The sequence below is a fragment of the Poeciliopsis prolifica genome, unplaced genomic scaffold, assembly GCF_027474105.1.
Source record: "Poeciliopsis prolifica strain line A6 unplaced genomic scaffold, Auburn_PproV2 SCAFFOLD004, whole genome shotgun sequence".
Lineage (NCBI taxonomy): Eukaryota > Metazoa > Chordata > Actinopteri > Cyprinodontiformes > Poeciliidae > Poeciliopsis > Poeciliopsis prolifica.
The window spans coordinates 13,202,884-13,226,492 of NW_026562379.1; the positions used below are offsets into that span (position 1 = coordinate 13,202,884).

At 35.8% G+C, this 23,609-nt stretch overlaps 2 protein-coding genes across 5 annotated transcripts; both read right to left on the reverse strand.

Moving 5' to 3' along the window:
• Window positions 1–479: 479 nt before the first annotated feature.
• Window positions 480–12,013, reverse strand: postnb (periostin, osteoblast specific factor b). Of its 3 annotated transcripts, none has more exons than XM_055028213.1 (22): window positions 11,851–12,013; window positions 11,323–11,421; window positions 8,381–8,445; window positions 8,071–8,228; window positions 7,826–7,990; window positions 7,580–7,726; window positions 7,352–7,493; window positions 6,430–6,642; window positions 6,167–6,301; window positions 5,474–5,622; window positions 5,167–5,303; window positions 4,850–4,980; window positions 4,604–4,734; window positions 4,228–4,330; window positions 4,027–4,094; window positions 3,804–3,849; window positions 3,679–3,708; window positions 2,523–2,624; window positions 2,395–2,442; window positions 2,148–2,225; window positions 2,037–2,059; window positions 480–1,047 (listed from the first exon to the last, which is right to left on the reverse strand). In XM_055028213.1, exons 1-22 carry the CDS (start codon window positions 11,967–11,969, stop codon window positions 988–990), a joined length of 2,349 nt encoding a protein of 782 aa, XP_054884188.1. In that variant the 5' UTR covers window positions 11,970–12,013; the 3' UTR covers window positions 480–987. The 3 variants fall into 3 exon arrangements, with proteins under 3 accessions (XP_054884188.1, XP_054884186.1, XP_054884187.1); XM_055028211.1 differs by having other exon boundaries at window positions 2,033–2,059; XM_055028212.1 differs by lacking the exon at window positions 2,037–2,059 and having other exon boundaries at window positions 11,851–12,012.
• A 3,050-nt stretch (window positions 12,014–15,063) lies between these two features.
• trpc4b (transient receptor potential cation channel, subfamily C, member 4b) lies at window positions 15,064–22,186 on the reverse strand. 2 transcript variants are annotated; one of them, XM_055028204.1, is made up of 11 exons: window positions 21,973–22,186; window positions 21,208–21,631; window positions 19,999–20,517; window positions 17,898–18,249; window positions 17,470–17,609; window positions 17,059–17,372; window positions 16,756–16,951; window positions 16,471–16,665; window positions 16,227–16,268; window positions 16,038–16,127; window positions 15,064–15,629 (listed from the first exon to the last, which is right to left on the reverse strand). In XM_055028204.1, exons 2-11 carry the CDS (start codon window positions 21,583–21,585, stop codon window positions 15,087–15,089), a joined length of 2,769 nt encoding a protein of 922 aa, XP_054884179.1. In that variant the 5' UTR covers window positions 21,586–21,631; window positions 21,973–22,186; the 3' UTR covers window positions 15,064–15,086. The 2 variants fall into 2 exon arrangements, with proteins under 2 accessions (XP_054884179.1, XP_054884178.1); XM_055028203.1 differs by having other exon boundaries at window positions 21,208–21,634.
• Between the last annotated feature and the right edge of the window lie 1,423 nt (window positions 22,187–23,609).

Sequence of the window (23,609 nt, forward strand, 5' to 3'; positions counted from 1 at the left end):
GGTTTTGTTGTTTACTTTGAAATCATTAATGCTATCATTCATGACACAATTTGAGGAATTGTTTGAATTTTATGGTTTCAACATACAAATTTTTCTTTTGATGTAACTTCTACTTGTTTGAGCTTATGGAGAGGTATGTTCCTTTCAACATAAATGTACCTCTCAATGTAATTTTTATATGCTAGACCTCATGGAAAAGCATACCACTCTCAAGAAGCATTCTTTCTTGCAGCTCGACTTCACCCTGTGTTACATCTGTTTGTAATATTTAGATAAACGGGTGGGCGAAATCTCCCATAAACCTATAAATGAACAATTGGTCCAGTGAACAGGAACACTTTTCAACTTTAGAGAACCTTACTCTTATAAATACAAATGACAGACATAATATTTAGATTTAAGCTACTTGTTAATATAAAACATTAACAAATTGAGGAACTGTGCAAGGAAATAAAAATGACTTTTTATGGCGATTGCAGTTATTTCAACAGAAGAACTTTATTGAAGGATTTTTGGAAAACAAAAAAGAGCATACCTGGATTTACCCATAGCATTACAAATGATACAATCCACTTACCAAATGTACATGAAACCTTAAACCACTTAAAGACAGAGATGCTAAAGTTACATAGCAGATGAATTAAGAGAAAATAGTTTAGACCATTTTCATAATGAGATTTTTCTCAAAGCACCACATTAAGTGCCTCATTTACCTTGGTCAAAGTTTAAAAAATTTAGAAACAATATTTTTGTCCCTATATACTGCCTTGACTTTCACTACTATAACCTTCCTCATTTCAGTTAATTTTAACTCCTAACATACAATGAATTTAAAAATTCAATCTATGTACAAATAAAGCACCTTAAAATTTTAGAGTTTATCGAAACAGTTCTTTATGTTCAGCAAGTGCTATCACAATATATTCAGGAAACAACACTCTAAATGTATCGTCTGTAAAACACCAGTTTCACCCTCCATGTATAACTTCACCAGGAAGATATCCTCATCCGATCAATTTCAGTTCCTTCCCCTCCTCCTGTTGCCACCTAACAGAATAAATGGAAAAATAAATTAATGTCCGTTGCTTTGAACTGGTCATTGTTTAAGTGGGAAATACAGTAAGTATTGCGTCACATCTCAGAAATCTTTATAGTCTGATCTCAGTTCTTTCCACATGACAGAACCAAGCTCAGCACAGCAAGAAGGTGGGAGTATGACTGCCCCCGCAGAGCCTCAAAACCTGTATGAATTATGGACCTCAGACAGACCTCACAAAAAGTTACACAAAATGCAGCTGCACAGACATAGTAAATGTCAGCTTAACATTTAGGTAAGCAATATGCAGGCAAGCATGTTGAAATAAGCAAGATGCCAAAGCTGACATTAGAAATTGTTTGACTTTTTTTGGAAATATGCTCATGTGCTTCCTTACTGATTGAAAAAAAAGACTGATATGATCCCTGCATCTGCATGGAAAATGTGATTCAGTACTTCGATGGCTTAACTTAGCTCATGAACTGGAATGTGATGGAATCAGCCAGCGTGCACATCAGAAAGCACCTACCATTAAACCCCAACTTTATTTAGTATTTATTCAATTTGTGTAAACTAACAAAAAAGAAGGTTATGCAGTAGGTCTTACTATTTAGCTTTAATTGTTTTTCCCAGTGGAGTTACAAGGCAACCTGGGGTGATACAAAAAGTTAATCTGCCTGCTCCTAAACAACTAAACACTGTTGTTTTGCTTTATTTTCTATTCTATACTTCACATTTACCATGCACAAATGATTTTTCCCAAGTAATTTTAAGAAAAAAGTAAGCACTTTAAATCAATTTCTCAAAAAGTCAAACTATTCCATAAATAACACTGATGGGACACAGTACATATATGATGCAGGGCAATACAATCATGTAACACAGATGCAGAAACAGACATGACATTACAGTCAACATTAGCTCAAAGACAATGTTGGGGATTTCATTTAGATTGGGTAAAATGTTTTTTTTCCTTATTCTTTTTATTTATTTTACCTACAACTCTTCTTGCATTAGGTCTTCCTATGAAAGAGAAGCAAGCATACACACTCCATATTAATAAATAACAAATTTTCTGAGTTAGTGAGTTATACAGGATGATAAAACTCACTTTGGATCAGTCCAGCAAGTTGCTCGGCGTCAAGGTTTGTGTTGTCTTCAAAGGTAATAATTCTTGAACGGTCAACTCCTATTGGAAAAAAAGACATTTTTATTTGAGTAATTACACCACTCAACAAGTCACAAATCTAATGTTTAACAGTCATACTCCTTTACTTTCTAACTATCATGGTGTTGTAAAAATAAAGGCTAAAAATTACAGTAAATTTCCTTGGATATCTACTTATATATCCATTTACCTTCCAGGCCAGTGTTTGTGGAACTTGAACTGGCAGAATATTGAAAGCCTGAAAGGAGAATTTATTAGCCGTCAGAAAGATGAATCATGTCAGGCTTTAGAAAGAATTACCAAATGGCAAATCTTTACCTGGCACAACCCTGGTGAATTTGCGGACAGAAGGTTCAATGACTCTGGTAACCTTAGTGGTGGACCCTTCAGTAACCCTTGTCACTTTTTTCACTTCAGGAGCTGCAAAAAAAGAGACTGTTTTAATACAAGGAACTTTAATGAAAATATACCTATGCTTGTTTTAGTGCCATGGCATTGTAATGAAACTATTACCTTAGCTAAACTTTGGCATCACAAATTCTTATTATATTGTCCCGAGCGATTACTTTCCACAACATTTTAAATATCCATACATTGTAATGTGCTTACACTGTCTTGAGTATTCACTCAATGATTCAAGACTGTTTTTTGATTATATTTATCTATTGTATGTATACTGTCAGTGATTTTATCAAACAAAAACAAACAAAAAAAATCACTGACACATGTGTCCACATTGCAATGAGCATGGTTGAAAACCGGTATTATCGACCACAAGCTTTTCTTTAACATTTGTTTCATTCTGCGTAATAACATTGATGGTAAGAGAGTTTGCCTCATCTTCCTGTGCTTCGAACTTCTGTATCAACAAGTCATATCAAAATAGAGAGTAAATTTGCTAAATTTAACCTACCACTGAAGCAAATTGCATAAGTAAAAAAAAAAAACCTAAATATTAGCAGGAAGAAGTTATTAAAGGCAGACACTTTTCATGTTAAGTCAAATTTAGAAACAAATAATACAGCTACAAGTATTAAAGGTATTTCATTCTCAGCTCATTGCTAGCTTTCATATGCTTACTTTTGTTGGAGGAGCATATTTAGGCGAACTTGAAGAAAAATTGTTTAAGCCCAAATATCTGTTGCTGTGTAAGTAAAAAAAATAAATCAAACTGCTGCATTTCAAAATTACTGATGAGAAAATCAAAAGCTCCCTTGATAACTGCCAAACCCAAATACCTTTGCCATAGAGTTTTCTGAAATACAGGACTAAGACTCTGTATTGGTAAATGCTTTGGATGATTTAGATTAGTATTATGGCTGAAAAACTTCTAGCTAACATTAAAAAAGATAAAATATATTTTAGAATTAAAGATTACTTTCCTTTCAAGTGGCATTACCAGTTTCTCCTTAAACAAAATTCAGTAAAACAAAATGGATGGCATGATAATAGAAGGGTTTTAAATCATACTTACATTGTTGGACAACACGTGTGATGATTTTCTCTAAAACAAGAAAGAAAGAAAATATTTATTAAAAAAAAGAGATTGAAAATTCTAAAATGTAAATAGTACTGTAATATATAGATATTATTACTCACTCATAAATGTAAGAGGTATTTCCTGATATCTGTATCCTGAAACAAACTGTAAAAATAAGATACAATATTTATATAATAATAATAATAGAAAAACAATCAATCCTAAGAAAATTAGGTAAGGAGGCCCAGTACATTATAAAGCTTCAAAGCACATATTTTCATCACAAAAACCCAACATACTGTCTTATTTAAACACTAAAGTTTTAATAAAAACTTAATTCACCTTGATTTGAATGTAAGTGATGAGCTTCTTGAGTAGTGAAAGGAGTTCCTGATTCCCCACAGGGATGTCTGGAGGAGAGTAGGGGCCGTTAATCATAATTAAGCTTTTGAAGAAAATAAAAAAATGAAAAACATGTGCATGTCTTGACAAATAAATTAAGGGAAGGGAATGTTATTAAAGCTGAGTAGACAAAATTGTCACCTTCAGGGTATAAGATTTGGTTGACAAAATGAATAACACCATTTGTGGCCATCTGATCGGTTTCTGGGAGAAGCAAGGAATTCACTTCCACACCATTATTCACCTGAGACAAACATTTGAAGCATACATAAATGAGAAGATTGTGGTATGATGGACAGAAAATAACATTGATCTCCACAGTAAGTCAACAGCTTGCTGTTGGCTGTGGTATCACTATTAAAAATTTGATTTTTTAAGATATGGCAATTTCCACAAAAATAAAAAATAAAAAAAACAACTGTTAAATATTCAGAACACTATTAAGATATGTTATCCTTAAAACTATGCATAAAGGTTGAATTTTCTGTTGTAAAATGGATCAGTCCTAAATACCTACAAATTTTAGTTGAAGATTGCTTCCCTGGAGAGATTTTAGAAGATTTGTCACGCCGGCCTCCAAGCCACCTCCAATGACGATACCATTACTTAAATGATACAGAAGTATTGTCTTGAGCGCATTTATGTCACCTGAAATAAACAAGGGCAAAACATTATTTGCTGAGGGATTTATATAATTTTCGACTGCCAACATATGTGCTGGAGGAAGGTATAATAAATGGTAAAGTCATTACAGCAGATGTACCTTTCAACATGTTCAACTCTCTTTCTGTCAAAGCAGCAAACGCCTTATCGCTGGGGGCAAACAAAGTAAAACCTCCCTCTTGTCTGAGCAGGTCTGTCAACCCAGCTGCTTCCATTAGAGATAAAAAGATCCTGCAGCACAAAGAAGAAAAAAGTTGGCTTGTCATAGAAACCACAGAGTGCTGATGAATTGCACTGACAGCACTATTTTTTTTTCCAAGAGTGCTTAGTGAATTAAACGGAAAATAAAATGTGGTAGAGTAAAATGCTTAATTTTAACACCAAAATCCACTTTGACCAAAATTGCCCAGGACTTACTTGAAATTTCCGTTTTTAGTCAGAATCTCGAACATAGATTTCTCTGCAGGCATCAACATAGTCCTCATCAGATGAATGGCTCCGTTGCTGCCTTCTTTGCTGCCTCTTATCAGGCAAGAATTCTCAATGCACACAGCCTGCAGAGAAAATCCGCAGGATAAAACCAAAGGATTGATGGGGTTTCTCTAAAATACTGTGATTAATGGAAATATGACATAAAGCTGAGTAGACAAAATAAGGGATGATCTGTTTGTCTCGTGGTCTGAAGCTCTCATTTTTGGGGAGGACTTTGATGAAGATGACGCACCGTGCGGTAAATGAAGACCCTGAGGGTCTTTCCTCCAATAGTCTCCAGCTGCTGGCCATTATACAGTTGTCCAAGACCAAACTTATTCTTTAGGATGTGGTTCTCCAGGATGATTTTAAGCTCACTTTGATCCATGGACATGATTTCTTCTGCAATTGAAAGACATTTATCCTTGTGTAAATAAACACAATTCACAATTGCAAGTAATACTTTGCTACTTTTGTTAATCATCACCGCAGCTTTCCCTAACATCACAGTAACGTACACATTTATGTATGCTTTGAATTAACTTGATTTCCTTAAAATCTAATAATTAGTCTGTTTGCTTTAATTTCAAAGAGGCTTTGTATACTTCTGGTGAAGACTCAATTCACTGAGAAATTGTTTTTTGATAGAAACCTCATTTTGCCGGCAATGACATATGGATATCTTAGGACTTTAAAATCTTTAAAAATAGTCATTGTAAAGCACTCCACTGTTTGCTGTTCTATGTTGTGCTTCTGAACTACACATTCTCTCGCTTCAAGAACATTTCTATAAACATGTCTCCATATACAATTAAAAATATATAACAAACTTGGAGGAAGAGTGTGAGAAAGAAAACACTGCAGCTAAAGAAGACGTCACTTTAAACCTTCAAGAACTGCAGAAGAGAGATGCCTTACATGGTATAACAAGCTGTTTGTGACTCACCGGTAAAGGCAGCATTGAAAGGAGCCAGCAAAGTATACTCAGCGTCTGCTCTCATTTCAGTGGAAAGGCCCAGCTCAGCGACCAAGTCACCAAAGGTTGACTGGGAACCTCCCAACAGTTCCATTACCTGCTTGGCTTAAAAGCAAAAAATAAATAAATGAATACAAAAATAAACACATTTAAAACATATATGAAAAATAGATGAAGTAGGAATGAATAAAGTGTGCTAAAAGTAAACAGATTAGGGGAAATGTTGATCTAACCTGAGTCTGGAATCAGCACTTGGTCAATAAGGTGGATGACACCGTTGGTAGTGACAATGTCCTTCTTGAGTACCATCTTAATGCCGTTAACTGTTAAACTGTCTCCATCGCAACCTATTTCAATGTTGTTTCCTTCTAGGGTTTCATAAGAGGTTCCTGCCATGATGGCCTCAGAGCACTGGACTGAATCCAGGAGGTGGAAATTCAAGAGAGCTGAAAAAAAGTTGGGAATTGTTATTTCTTTAAGCAGTAAAACATTTATAGAATGGATGGAGATTCATGTTAAGCTAAGCAGATAATACCTTAAAAACCTGTCGACCCTTTTGGACCCTTTGATTGGATATCTGTATAGTTATAATTAGCTCAAAATCAATTTGATGTCATTGGCAAAGCTGATGGGCAAGAGAGTTGTTGAGATATTTTGCCAAATAGTTCAGTATGCTCATTAGGACATCTGCTTCTCAGAGCCTTTACAAATCTTATGCCAAAAATGTTGAACAGCTCACTATATAAAGCACATGTGTCAAACTCATGATCCGAAAGCCAAATCCGGCCTGCCATATTTTTGTATGTGGCCCAATAGAAGGACATATAAGCCTTCAAGATAACGGCTCTCTGATTAAATAGTATTTCATCAGTCGAATCAAAGCAGTTGTTATCTGTATACTTCCAAATTACATCAGTCTGGTGTCCAGTACTATTTAGTTTTAAGAAGTAGTAATAAGAAGCATCAAAACTTTAATTAATGACATCCATGCTAATAATGAGTTTTTGTAAACCTCAGAGAACTGTATGCATATCACATAACTAAAGTGGTTTTTTTTATTTCAAGATTCAAGATTTAAAATTCCTTTTTTGAAAACTATCCTAACCATTAAATTATGCAGTTTAACTTGTTTCAATTGACAATTGTTGGATTTACCTCTCAGGACATCTTTGTCACTTAGAAGTCTTTCCATGGTATCGCCACCAATCTTGTCAAAGGCATCGTTGGTAGGAGCGAAGAGAGTGTAGAATCCTGGCTGACCCAGTTTTTCCAGCAGTCCAGCAGTCTGAGCTACATCCTAACAAGTGGTTTCAGCAGCAGCACTATGATTTAAAATCTTCAACATAAAAAAAATTTGAAAACATGTGTAGTGTGTGCACTTACAGCTAGCGTTGTTAAATCTTCCTCAACTTCAATATAATCCTGGATAGTGCTTCCAACGCTAGTGATGACACGATCAATGACATGAACAACTCCATTGGTTGCAACCTGGTTCCCATAGATAATCCTAGCACAGTTTACAGTAACCACCTGTGGACAATATCAATTTTCTCAGTAAACCTCAGACAATCTGTTCCAATGCAAGACTATGTTATAATACTACGACATGTACTGCATAGCAATACTCACCCCATTGGAATAATGGTTAATATAGAGACCAAGGTCATTGTACATAGAGGTCAATTTCAATCCGTTCTTTAGATCTTTGGTTAGGAGGCGTTTGTTCACCATGTGGTAGTGCAGAGCATTGAAGAGTTCAATGTTGACGTTGCTGACCAGTGCATTCCTTACTGACTGTAAGATGAGAAAAACAAAGTGGTCAAAATGCAACACAAAGAACAAGTTAAAGAACTTTTGGCTTTGCCTTGACTCACCTCATCCAACAACCCCCAGGCCTCATTGCTTGGAGCAAAGAAAGTGAAGGATCCTGGACCCTCAATCTCAGGTCTCAGCTTAGAAATGTCAGCATAATTTTGGGTTGAAGTAGCCTGAACAATAGCCAGACTCCCATACACGTGGTCAATTGGAGCAACTAAAAAACAAATATGCTTTTTTGAAAGGACAATTAAAAGTTGCAAAATTACTTTCAATTAATTGAGTGTGATTTTAAAATTAATTCACATCTATTCTCCAAATGAATCAAGGACCTCCATCTAACTTTTATCCACCCAGTTAGTCCTATACCTGCAGGACAGCCTTGCATGCCTTCAAGCTTGATATATCCTGGACAGCATTCATACAGCACAGTCCTGCAAAGAACACAGACAAGCATTCAAGTCTAAACCATGTGTATTTCACATTCTTCAAAACAATGCTTTCAATTACTTTCTTTTACTGAGTTATATAACAATTTTGACATTTGTAATGAGTTGTCTGTTTTGGATTAGGTTGTCTTTCTTTAAGAGGATTCTTCTGTGTTTGCAGATGTAACTCATTATCTCCTGAATAATCTCAACACACAGTGCGATCCAGACGTCTGAGCCAAAACCTCAGAGAAAGGGTGCCTTGAGGACACTGCTACCATTTCAGTAGTCAAATATCATTATTATTATTTAATTTTTTTGCCAAGCCTTTTTCTTTGAAGATAACCATTTATTTTGAACTTTTCTTGACATCCGACTAACCTTAGACATGTTGGCACTCTTGCCAATAAAAAGTACTTGTAAGCATAAAAAGGATTCTTTATAAGCTGTGAAAATTATATAATGTTTTTAAAAAACTATCTCAATAGTCTCAAATAAGACTTATGAAATCTCAATACACAAGAACACAAATAATTCACATTAGCTCCTACTCTGCCAAAGAAACAACGGATAATTTGTTTATTCCTCTCATTTTGCCTGACAGTGCAATCCGAAGAGAACTGTAAAACTTAATGTGCAGCTGTGAGACAAATACGTGATTTACACCAACGCCATCAGTCATGTCGAAACTCCAACTCTGACTCCACCTACAGTAAAGCTATTATGCGATGATGTACATTTTATCCCAAATAACTCCCAGGTATTCAACAATAAAAGGACCCTGAAGAAATGAGCTCTCCGGATGCAGCTATTAAAGATAAGCAATACCACATGCTTCTGGTCAGTTTTTCATTAGAAGAGATTTCTCAGGTTTATTGAGAGAGAAGATGATCTTTGCCCAACTTCAGCTTGACATAATTAAAGTTATAACAAATACTAAGAACAATGTTAGGCTTCCATGTTTTAAAATAAACCACTTGCTACTGGATCAACAAAAATATTCATGATTCAGCAATGATTCAACAGAATTTAATTGGAGATATAAATTGTTCAAAATTAGCAGTTTTCTTTCAGGAAGTTGTTTAAAATGTGCATACTATTAAAGCACCACATGTGTTTTCCAGTTGTAGTGGACTCCTCTAACTAGTATTAAATAACAGTGCTACACTCACGGTATGCGATGTTTAAAAAAAATGAACGAATACACATAAAAATAACATGTAATAAATGTCTGAAATGTTGCCCGCTAATATAATTTTATTAAATACATAACGATCAAATAGCTCAGAGTTTATAGGCATGGAGATTATTGAGGCACACTGCTTAATCCACTGCAAATATTTTAAACCATGCAAAAAACCACTGCTTCTAGATCATGGGCAACTGCATGTATATAACATCTGTATTTAAATCAAGGTTGAATGGAGTTGCAGGGACGGGGATGAGCTCATACAAGCCCCGACGGGGCACAGTCAGCAAAACTTTGTTATACTGCTTTCCCACACAAAGGGACTGTGTCTGGCACCGGGCCTGGAAACTTTTGACCATCAGCATCTTTAGAAAAATACTGCACCACTTCAAATCATGATAACTTTATTGTAAAGTTTCCCCTCTTTAATGTATGGGTTAGTATTGTAATGTAATACATCACAGTCTGTCAGAGAGCTTGGTAGTAAAGTTTTCTTGGAATCAGACTCACTTTGAAAGCACAAATGTTCCCTTTGGGAAAAGAACAAATATTTTTGCTGGCTGCAAGAGATTAAACCCAGCTGGAACAATATGAAAAGAACAATTTAAACCTTACTGTCTGGACTTCTGTTGCCCAGGCAGCAGGAGTCCTGATGCACAGTTGGTGTAAACATTTATTTAAGGTCATCAAAAAGCTACATGTACTTTTGTTAAAATGTTAGGCTTTGACAAATTTTCTCACACGTTCTATTCTAATTCTATTCAATTTCATTCCACTTTCAACAAACTTTGTGGTTCTCTATTTAAATATTAGAGGCCAGGATATGACTAAATCAATATTTTTAGAATAAGTAATGGTTTAAATTCAGATTTAAGTATGTTGGAAAAAAAAAAACAGAAATAAATTTGCTTCATTGTTTCTACTTTCTCACATTAGTCAGTGTACGTTTTCTTCCAAAAGTTTCCAATTAAGTTAATATACTCTAGTAAATGTGATGTATGTGGGGGTTTATATGGCTGAGTTTTCCTTTTCTTTGCAAGGTAGGCTTTGTTAGACGATTGGATCTGTGGGGGTTGCCAGAAGGAGGGGCTCACCCAGGATGCCATTCATGTTAGGACCGCCTCTTTGAAGAACAGCTACCAACTTTAAATGATATGTTTGGTAACGAGGGAAAAAAAACACTTCAAGACCCACCAAAACATGGCATGGCTTAGATTTATGTTTAAGTTGCAATGTGCTGAGCCAGCAAGACTGTTAACAAAAAAAAAGGGGTTTTAATGGCGGAGCTTGATGGGTTTCCATTCATGAATGCAGTCTCTATTCTGCAGCCACATCATATCCTGGAATCAGTGGTTCACCGCTGTGGCACCCAGCGACCACCGGGATTGTAACATTATGAAACCCCCACTGAAGTTTATGGGATCAAATAGGATTGTCTTTGAGACGAAAGGTTTTAGGACTGCTTCTATAAATGTTTTTCATCCTACAAACCAGTGCAACTCAAAGTAGCATAACAGATGTTATGATCTGTCACTGTGAAGACATCCAAGTTTCCATGAAAACTACTGAAGATGAAACAGGAGAAGATGGGAGAGCAAGAAGAAATGGCAAACATGTTTTCAGAAACAAACAGAGCAGGTAACTTTATTTCCTAAACTTGAATGCCATTTCTTTTAACAGGATAGTCAACTTACGCTTTCTTTCCGCAGATGGACCCACGGTACCAATTGCGACAAGTACTAAAGTATTTCTTCGTTGTCCCCATAACTTGCTGAAGTGCACAGACATTGGGTCTGGTGAAATTTGTTGGAGAAAATGTAACAAGGATTAATAAGAGTAAAAATTCCTTTTAAAACCAAATTATTCTCTTTTGTGCTGAGCCAGAATATGGAGAAAAAAAGAGACTGCTCTATATCAAACTTTCAAGTATGAATACATAAATTATCATAGTTAAAACAAACATCATTGTCTTTTCAACTATAAACATTGATGCAAGAACAATTATGAGCTTACATTTTTAAAATAAAATGACATTCTTTTACAGTATATAAAACTAAATTGTAAGAAAGTATGTTTTCTTTAGAAACAAACATAAATGCACAAAGATGACTGCCCTCAAAAACTGAATATTCATGCATGTGCAGAGAAAAATTGAGGCATCTGAGGTTATCATTGCAAACAAGCAAAATTGAAACAAAAAAAATCTTTGTTGTTTAACTTACCCTTCTTTTCTTGCCCTAATGCGGCTGTGGGTGACTATTTTGTCATAAGCTGAGGAGTCAGCATGATCAAAGGTAGAGAGCACAAAGAGTGCGAAGGCAGCCACAAAGAGGAGCTTCATTCTTGATTCCTGAACTCTCCTCCAGCCCAGAGTGAAAGGAACACAGTCCTAGCTGGAGTTTATATAACCCAAGTCTCACCCTCCACTCCAGGAGGATGGTTGGATTTCTGACATGCATGAGCAACACAAACCTCTCCAAATGCTACAGTTCTCCTGTTTGGCACTAAACGCTTTTCATTGTGGTCTACAAATTATTTGTAACATTGTTTGTAAAGGAATGGTGGTATTTGTGGAGCAAAATTATCTAAAAATCCAAAGTGCAGATGTTTTTGTTTCCATTTAGAACCAACATTTGTAAACTTTTCAAAATCCAAATCAATGCTTTGAAGATATAAAGCCAGTGAAAGCACACAAACCAAATACTTTGGAGTAGTTATTTTACTTGGAATTAAGAATTTGCATTTACTTAGTCTATAAAAATGTAATTTGTGATGGAAGCAAAAAGCAAGGGGAACAAAATCCAAACACTTTACATAGTGTTTGGAGAAACACCTCTAAGCTGAAATGTATACTTACTTCAGAATGCAGTTTGTTCCCCCTAGTGGCAGAACAGAGTTCGGACACATTTGTTTTGCACAGAATTCTAGTATTTTTTCCTCCTGCCAGAATATTCAAAAAGAATATTAATTACAGATTTCTTTAATTACTTTGATCAAATTCAGAAGTGTGGTGCTATGCTGAGAGTCACTGCCAAAACGCTGTTTTTTTTTATTTTATTTTAGCAAATAAAAACATTTTTAATGATCCTAGCTGACCATTTTAGATCAATTCCAGATCATTATGCTCATCAGAATTTCCACTCTAAAAGACACAGAGTCTTGAAAGTAAAGCCAAAAGTAGCTGTCATATTTACAAAGCAGGGTGAAAACATTGGGCTTTTTTTGTGTGAACAAATTATGTCTTAAGTTCATCTGTTTTGATACATCAAAACTTAGGAAATAACCGTCGGTGAAACTTTTAGCTTAAGCAAATATTTATGTCAGTGAAAATTTAAAAGTCATCAACAGGAAAAGTTCTGACATGTTTCTGAACAAAATAGTTAAAAGGCTTTGTTGTTTTTTCAACATGGTGTGGTGCAATGCTCAATTTAAGTGATTAGGAATCACTTAAATGCCACAACTTGGAGAGCATTGCTGCTGACCATGACCATACCTTTATGACCACAGTGCAGCTATCTGTGGCTACATCCCACAAAATTTTAGAACATGTCACACAGCTCAGAACACAAGAATCTGATTTCTTAGTCATAAAACTTCATTCACTTTACTCCTGCTGTTTCTGGAACTCACCAAAAAAATCAGAAGTTGTGGAAAGCTGAAGCGCTTCCACTTAGTATTAACAAGGCATGCGAAATAAACAGAGTGTACACTCATTTAATTGTTATTTCCCACACCTAGAGATAACTTAAATACAATCCAATGCTTTTTTCCGATTGCTAAGAAACCACAGAATTCAGCTTTAAAAAAATCAAATCTAAAGCCAAAAAAACAAATAAAAAAAACAATTTGTTTTAATTATTTTAATCTTCAAATCAGGCAATGTCAAAGGTAGTACCCCACGGAAGAACATATCCTAATGGGGAACAAACAAGATGGGAAACAAATTTAACATTAACTTTGATGATGTGTGAAGCTGGGTTGAGAAATTGATGTCTGGTAGCGCCTGGTTGCACATAATCAACAGCATATATTGAACTTTATGAGGCATTAAAGTAGCAGATGGCAACTTGCAATCCAGTAAGTCAAAACTATGTCAGATAACAATGTAGCATACAAAAATGGTTTACATAGCGTTCTAATTTCAAACATCCCACTCAAATGTTGCTGTTGTACCAAAGACATGAACCTAGTTTCAGCACTGCTTAAAAGACAATAAGGTGCTCTTCAATCAGCACCTTGTTGTCTTTTACAATGTTGGTAAGACCAGTGATTTTGATTAGTTTTATGGGGACTGCTTTTGGCATTCTCAACCGTGTTTCTAAAAAAATAAAATAAAATAAAAATTCACACACACTCGCGTGTGCCTTTTGTATGATGAATTTGTATGATGTTAAAATGTAAAAGTGGCATTGTTTCATTATTAGCCATTGTAAACAGTCATTATTAAGACATATCTTCATGTCGAGCACAGAGGATGCTTCATGCCTGGTGACCTTCATATAACACAAAAGCTCCTAATTAAGACAGGTCAAATTATACACCAGAATAAGTTTTAAATCCTGACTTCTTCTTCATTTAGGCCATAATAGTTGGATACCATGAATATACTAATATGAGTTGTGAATAATGATAACACATCAACTCTCAGTAAGCACCAGCTTGAATAAGTTAAGTGACAAACATTCAGCTATGTTAAAATTTAAAATATGTACAACTGTTTTACAACAAACTGTCCTCTGATGTTTTTAACACCCCACATTTTCAAATAAAGGCAACTTAGAAGACCATAACATTTTGCATTATTTTATTAGTATTTATAACATTTCATAAATAGTAAAAGTTGTCAAAGCTCATTAGCCCACAATATATAAAACACAGATTTTTAGAAAGCAGATCCTGAAACCAGTCTCAAAATTTGCACACTTCTCTTCTCTTCTTCAAAATCACTCTTAAGATTGTCCCATTTCACAGCTTCACCATCTTTGGGGCGATAAATGTGAAGCCTCTAGTTTCAAGGCTCTGTGATAGTCAGGTAATGACTAAATTAAACAATACATTAGATTAAACAGTAAGATGGGGGAATATATAATTAGTCTTAATTTTCTAAATTAAATTAGATTCATATTTTCTTGCACAATTACATGAAATCAAAAATATAAATTTTCAAGTGTATGACTATGTGTAGGTAGGGACAGTCTTTTTTTGTAACAGCCAAACAGATGTTCAAAGTAAGAGCTAAATAACATACCTGCTGAAAACTCGCTTTCCTGAGCAGCAAGTGAACAGTCACATCATTCGTAAAGAAGATATCTTACTGGGTCTTTTACAACTGATTGAACGTATTAATGTATAAGCACAGTATGGTAGTATAGCTATTGTCTATCTCAAGCTATTTTTTAAAATAAGATTAAGTAAACAATGATTTTATTGTGTGGTCCTTATTTACGTTCTTCCAGACTCAGTTTTGCATTTTTTTTTTTGGACCATTTGTCACTTCCTTAGTCAGGACAGTACAAGAAAGCCCTATTTCCTGAGTTTCTGTGTTCATATTCTGTGAAATTTCCGCATCTGCTTTACCACTCAGAGCTTTATTTTGGTTTTGCCCACCAGATGCCACAAAGTAGGGATTTTTTTCATTACGTTTCAAAAAGGACGTTTGCTCCCGTTTTGGAGAGCACTCGCCCTTTGACTGCTCTTTTGATATTTCAATCTCAGTCTTTTCTGCACTCCACACAATAACAGAACAATTGTGTTGATCATTCGAGCCCGGAGAGTTGGCTATGGTGGCAGCTTTACTTTGAGGCATAGTGGGAGACTTTACCTCCAATGTCTGTGACTCTTTTTGACGTTCACTGGCAGCAGGTTTACGACAATATTTGAAGGAATTTCCAGGATAAGCCAACGTTGTGCTTGCAACTGGACTTGTTCCGCCGCTGTGAGGTTTACTCTTCATCATTCCCAAAACTTCATAGCGGAAGCTGGAGATATCTTGCTTAAGCTCCTATTGATTAAAGTAAAAATAAATAGACAAAGAGCAGTAAAAGTTATACCGCAGTTCAAGACCATAGTAATTCATGGTGTTATTTTTTCTGTGAAAAAATGAGTCAAACAGTTTGCCAGTATTTAAGGATGAAGATAGCAAATAATGTAAATGCAGTTTATAGTGGAGTCCTCCCTGAAAATCAGAATGACATGGTTCATACTAGACACTGCTCAGAATTACAATGTACTTTGAATTTTCTTTGAGATGGAAACTTAGAAAAATAAAGACAATTACTGAACCATTTGAGATCAAATGGTTCAGTATAAACTTGATATAAATGTTCTCTTCATGTAGTTACATGTACAGCAATACAAACAGCTTTAAACACTTTCAGAAAATTAAAGTTTATATTACAATCATACATACCTTAAAGTTTTCCTCTGTCAACCCTTCCTCGGTTTTGGCATCTCTGATCATTGCAGCAACATATCGCTTCACAAGGTTCTTCAGTACCCGCTAAAATGTAAACTAGATTTTAGATAAATTCATACTCTTATTCATCTAAGTGAGATCAAAACTAAAATGAAATACTATGGCACTTGTTTGAGAACAAACCTGATATTCATGGTTTAATTTGACATTTTCTGCTGCCCGCGCCTGTGATTAAAGGATAAGCAAAAGCAGCATATTATCCCTGTCTACTACTGATACATGTTCTTTACATGCTCTTTCAAAAAAAGAAGTTCTTATGATTCACGTTTAAATAGGTATTAGCTTATTAAATTTATGCCAAGCTCTTTTGGAGCAAAGATTTGAGGCACTGAAAACTCATCAGAGTAAACATCTTGCAATTCCTTACCCCTAATATCTCAAATGATTTCACTGATGCTTTGCCTGGTTTCTTGAACATATTTGTTTTTATCCACTTAAGTAGATAAAACACAGATTTTGGACTCGGTATTATATTGAACGGAGATGGTAAAGTCCCGCCCTCTTCAAAATAGCTCATCCATAATTTTGTCCGTGCAAATTTCCATTCTATGTCTGCATGATCCTGGAAAAAACAAGAAAATAATTACAACTTCAAATGATAAGCTAATGTTGAGCCTATTTAAAAAACAGATGGTTTATCTATAGGACTTACAGCAATGTGCTGGTAGGAATTGTTCATCATTGCAATCAGCATGTTCAGAAGCACCACCAAGGAGATTATATTATAGGTGCCGAACATAGTTGAGCCAACAAATTTCGTAATTGTATGGTTCGCTTTCACATTGGTCACGTAGAGAGAAATCAAGCCAAACACAGACCAGAATAATGATTGGAGTGTTTCAAACAACCTGAGAAGTGAACAAACAGTGATGTGTTTAAAAAATACTCTAACAGGTATGTTGAAAAATATTTCTGATTGTTAGAAATATCAGAGGTAAATAATGACTTGACTTACGTTGAAAAGGCATTATTTTGGGTTTGACATCGAATACCGTAGCAGTTCTTTTCACCCTCTGTTGCATAGTAATAATAGAGCTGGTTAAGGCCATTTGCAAAAGCCAAAAGCACGAGACAGTAGATGAACAGAAATTTGAGGATGTCCAGAAGCATTCGGCCAAGTGAAATCTGTAAAGGACCCAAATGTGAGTTGGCAGTGAAAAGACTGATCAGACGTAAGGTGCTGAAGATGTTAGCAATGGCAAACAAGGCCTCTGCTATCAACGTGGGGTGCAACATTTCCCAGCTGTCTCTCGGTCTGTATCCTCTGTACTGTTAAAAAAAACAAAACAAAAAAACATTTCATTAGCTATCAGTTTGTATTATCTCTGTATGGTCGACGTAAAATCAAAAAATATCTGCAAATTACCTTTGTATATGCAACAATTTTTAGAGAAATAGTTGCAAGATATAAGGAGTTCATTATGAAGTCCATTATGTTCCACCAATCATCCATGTAGTCCCTTATACCACTTTCCCACATTTGTTTGATCTCAGCCCAAACGAAACCTGGGATATAACAAGAAGCAGAGGTAAACTGGCGTCATCACATTATTGGTCACTAGATATGGTCACCTGGGACAACAAATAATAAAAAAAGCAATTTATTGCCATTTATTTGCTATACTTTTTTGATTCACATCTTGACATGTATATACGCGTAAAGATGTGTAGCAACTTTGGCTATTGTGAGTTACAGTAGCTAAAGTTACAATTTTCAATAATGTTACTTATTAAAGATTAAATATGTTCAACGACAAATACATATGATGAGCAACGAGTGGCATGTATTGTTACCAATCACCCAAGGCAGGATAAGCCATTCCACAGTGGTGGGGGCTGGGCCCTGGAAGTTGGCAGCCCGGCATTCTGGGTCACCAGAGTCGATATGCTGTGAGGCCAAGAAGAGCAGGAGGAGGAAGGTCAAGTAGGAAGAAGTGTGGCAGATAAACTTGATAAAAGGTTTACGGATGAATTGGCCATAGCGAGTCTTTGGAAGTAACAGGTAGAAGACAGAAAGCAGTGGAAAGAGGAGGCCAATGAAAGCGCAGGTGATGAGTTTCACTGCCCAGTGACGCCTCCTCCAGCCTGGGAACTCATCATACCACCGAGACGCAAGAAGCTGCTGACAGTTGGGTTGAGCAACAAACTGAAGAAAAGAGAGATAGAAAAAAAGGTAAAAGACTAAAACCTAAAAAAACTCTTTTTATCTTTTAAATCTATTTTCTTGTTGAAATACAACAGCAAAATATGGTTGAAATTATTAATCGTAATGAATAAATTATTGAAAATAATCATTAGCTAATTTAGTAATCAATCAATTAACTGAATACAAACTGCATGTTATGAATTTGAATCTCAAGTCTGTTTCCTACACTTGTCCTCCAGTCTACTGAGATTTTATATAAATATTTGACAAACACTTGCAAACTGTCATAGATGTTAATTTCATTTTAGCAACGTTATAGTGAAATAGATCCTAGACAGTCTGTTTAGTTCAATTTAACTGTCACCCCCAAAACTATTACGTTAGTCAATGGTTCCATTAGGAAACCAGCATCCTCACGAAACAAAGCATGAAATTGAGGGTGAATCTGATATTTTTCAACTGTTTTTATGAAATTTCAATAAATATTACACAAATGAAAGAAAAATTAAATATAAAGAGGAGTGCTGGAGATTTGCTGGATGTTTCATCATGAATTAATGTTTAATTTTTCCCATTCCACAAAACATTAAAGCAAAGTAGAGCTCCCACATACTTTACTCCTGAGTGAACGAAAAGACAGCATGACGGTGGCTAATATGGAGACAGAAAGGAATATTCAAATTTTATAGATTTGAATAGCCCAAATCTTACATCCTCCCTCTACTTTCTATTTTACTTTATTATTAAATTATTAGGTCCAGAAATAAAATAGCTGAGAATATCATTCTACCAGTTATTTTCCCTCACACAGTGCTTTCTATTGAACAGCACAAAGCATTCTAAAGCATTTTAAAGTGTAATTGTAATTTTCTAATCCAAAATCTACCTTCAATAGTCAGAGTTGAAACTAGTGGTAGATTTTGCAATTGAGAAGTAATCTCAGAGCCAGTTTATATTTTATGCTTATCACTTTCATTACATTAACCTCCCATTTGCCTGCAAAATCCCAGCTACATGCTTTGAAAACAAGACAGAGCCTCTTGATCCCACCAAATCAACATGTGTGATTGTTTGACTGGGGCTAAAGTTTTTCATGGTGCAATCAGAAAGCTTGTTTTCCCCGTTGCACTGAACAAAACCTAGTGAGTTGAGAAAGTGAATAATCGGAGATTCATAACTGAATGTTCACTGCTTGTTATTTTATGATCATTGATTTTGTATTTTTGACTATTTGTTTTGTGATATCTATTCTTTCCGTCAATTGTGCTATGCATTCACTGTTTCTTGTAGCTTTAGCCAAAAATTCATGAATGAAAACTCAAAAACAGATTTTAAAGACCACAAAATGTCCTTCCCTCATTAAAATGTCATGAGTTTGAATTTCAAGGAAATGGTCGTTGTATTTTCCATCATTACACCCAATTATCTAATCATCGTGGGACTCACTAAAAGGGCCTACTGTAATGCATTGTTAAGAGGCAGACTGGCAATTACATGTTGCTCTACAGTCCCAGAGGATGTCTCCACCCATCTCTGGCCATTTACAGCCCATCTTGGCACTTTTCTTGTCCTTCACTCTTCCTTCACTGATCAAATCAGACCAGATCTAGTTTCTTATGGTACTGGTTTAATTGTAAATAGTATCCCTTCCAAGTTTGCACACAAAGGTTACGACACTAAATACATCAATGTTGTTCCTTCTGACCACCGATGTAGAATTTCAAATAGTTATCAACAAAAGACACGAACCTCCTTCTGGGAGTATTTGATTGCCAGTTTCAAACGGGCGAGGTCATTGTTGTTCTCATCCATCAGAGGATCGATGTCATCACGGTAGTTGAGAATTATATCCAGCTCCTTGGAGCTTCGAGTCTGATCCAGAAGGTCTTTTGCAAATTGTTTGCACATATGGGATAACTCTTCATACTCTGACTTGAATTCATTCTCCACTGTGCTGAGCTCCTTCAGCTCCCAGCTGAGCTGAAAAGCTGTCAGGAATGGATCTTCACTGGAGAGGGCAATGAGAGACGGGCTGGCGAGAGCCTTGTAGATGTTAAGACGAGAACGTGAGCGACGAAGGCTGTCCACGTCTGTGTTGGACATGCAGTCCATGCAGTTGCAACGCACAGCATGTGGCAGAGGTACGGAAACACCTCGTTGCAGAAGCAATTTGATGACCTCATAGTTGTTGGTCTGAGCTGCAAGGATGATTGGAGTAATGTCTGGAGTGAAGTCTGAAAACTGTCTGTCCAACAGAATTGGGGGGATCTTAGCGAGGAAACCAAGAGAGAAATGCAGAAATTAGTTGAAAATAAACAAACCAAAGCAGATAACACAAGTATTGTATAGCTTTAGAAGAACATTGATTTCAAACTCCATACAGGATGAAAACAACACTCTAAAAGGAACAAATTAATGCCTTCTGACTGAAAGCCCACAGCTAATGGCTTGTGGTTAAGTTGTTCTAAGAAAATTTGTCTGAACATCAATCATATTTTATTTGGAAAATGCTTTGAATAATTAGTCTTTTGAAGCTAAATGACAAAGTTTATGGTTTGTCAAATAAAATAATAAAAAACATTGAGATTTGTGATTGCAACATGACAAAATGTTACGTGATACACTGCATCTGCAAAAAATCGATGAGATTCAATTTATGTTATTACATTTGAAGTATAAAAATGATAATATTACTGAGATCTGTAACCAAATTGATCCAATAGTAAAGCAGCTAGCAGTAAGATTAAATCTATCAAAAAAGAAAAAAAATCATCTTTTAAGGTTTTTGCTTTTCTTAACTTTTGAATAATGTCCAGGAAATGGGAGTGAACTGAGTCTTATACTAAAAGAGACACAACTAGAGCTACTTGAACAAACTTAGTTTAAAAAAACCCCACAAAGTTCATAAAGAAAAATAACTTTTTGAGTTTGATCGAGACAACATTTGCTTTCTGTTACCTGTTTTTCTCCACGTGGCCTCTTGTGATTGAGAAGCAGCTCCACGGCCCCCACTACTTCCTTACGTATGGCGTGCAGCAGGGCATCGCCCACATGGATGTTGTAGCTGAGCAGGAGCTCTATGATCTCCAGGTTCTCGTTTTCGATGGCAATAAGCAGGGCCGTGCGTCCCAGCGGGTCGATGCAGTTGATATTGATCCTAAAGTAGATCTCAGCCTCATCTAACGCTTGTTTTACACTCGCGTAGTCCCCTCTTTCTACGGCCCCCAGGTAGACCTTCTCCATGGGAGAGAGCTCAGCCTCTGCCCGCACAATGCGCAGTGGGCGACGGTCATTGTATGCGGAGTTGTCGTTTCTCTTGTGAAACATTTCAGTCATTTGTCTTTATTTTGCTAAAGACTTGCCTATAAGTCTTACCACAAAACTGCTGGAAGATAACAGAGTGGGAAGTTTCAGCAATATGCAGAGGGACACCTGTAATAAATCGATTAATCAAATTCTGCAACTAAAGCTCAAGTATATAGACACACATATAAATGATATATGGGACATGAAAACCTGCCCTTAATTTCGCATTTAAGACTTTCAGTTTAAAATTAGTCCCCTGTAAACATTCAACAGTTCACGTTAAATATATTCTTAAAAGTTTTCTTTAAAAACAATTCTTTGTTTTGTTTTCTTGCGGACTGACTAAATCCTATGAATTTGCGCTTATTTTTTTAAATGAATTGGCAAAGTGAATCTGGAAGAAAAGAACAACTTTACCGGTTTCCTGTCGCCTTCTGGGTGTGATTCACATAAATCCCTCGTTAGAAAAGCTGTTTCCAGATAAGGAAGTTGGAGGGTCCTTCAAACCGCCTGTCCCATCTAACGTCCACTGCTCCTACCCAACACTGCGGTCAAGTTACTATCTACATATATGTTGTTTTTCCTGTTGCATTGAAGCGTCAAGTGCCGCAGGGTGGATCGAAGTGACACATCCGCTTTAGGCTGCTGAAGATAAATGAGGATTCACCAACGCCCCTGCTGTCTGTCTGGATGTTATCCTGCGACTGACTGAGGGTTTTGATTTGTTTTGTTTTGGCAAATGCGACATAACTTTGAGTGTTTCTGTAATTACTTTATTGAATGTAAGTTTAATTTATGTATCTGCAGTCTCAACAAAACAAAACAAAAAAAAAAAGATTTGCTAAGATATTTAAGTCCCAACACAAGAGCATGCTATATTTATGGATATGACTATTATTTTCATAATTCAATTATTTAAGAAGAGAGTAGAAGTGTTTATTTATGGCATGTTTATTTTTGGCTAGAGAAACCTTTTCTATAAGTTTTAAGAAATCTACCAAAGCAAACTCAAAAACACTTTTGAAATGTTGCGTTTTTTGAAGGTAGGAAGCCAAAACAATTCAGCCTCAGAGCATAAGAAAAACATGCCATTTTTTTTTTTTTCATGCGACTCATATCCCTACAGAGATAATAGCAGAAACAATATTGATTCAGACAGGATTGTGGTCAAATAGAATAAGTGCTAAGACCCACATGAGCATTTTCAACTTATTGTCATAATAATGTCCTGAATCCTGAACTCAGATCTCCTAAAAGTCATTCTGTCAAAGTAAATCATTGCATGTTGTCAACTTTAAAGAAAGTCAAAGCACAATACAACGTCTTCACAAGTGTAAATGTATAATGCATACACAAGGAGAGCTGTATGGCAAAGTATGTACAGAGAAATAGTCATTGCTGTGTGCTCCAGTTCATTATTAAATAGCAAAAGTGCAAACAAGCTGCCCATTTAAGATTTTAAAAATGACAGAATAAAAATAGTCTCAAAATTACTTTAGTCTTTGATTATTATGTGTAGCAGTGCATAAAATGTTACGATTATAAGTTGGATGCACAACAGAAGATGGACAGTTGCCCTCCAACTAGCAAAACTGAGAGCCATGGTTAAATTCTTCCAACATAATGGACAAATTATGTAATAATTCAGCAGCTTTTATTTGCTGAATGGACAGCCAAGTACTGGGCAGGGAATGGAACTAAAACATTTTATTGTTAAGGGTAATAGTCTGTGGCAGAGAATTCCTCTACCTGTTTCCTCAGTGGCAGAGCTTTTGAAAGAGAGTTTGGAAAAACTAGCACCTGCTTACCCCTAAATATTAACAAGACTACAGTATAGACTGCTGTGGCTATTCTGGTGACGGTTTTACATTAGGAGGCCGTGTTTGTATAGGAGTGAGGCTGGTCCAGGAAACAGTCAGAGACAACAGATAGTTTGGTAAATGTGATTCTTCCAGGTTAACTACTCTGGTGAAGTAACTGGTTAATGTCTGGTAATGGTTCCGATTGATTTTGTAATCAAATCACTATTTTTTTCACTTGGCTCCAGATGAGCT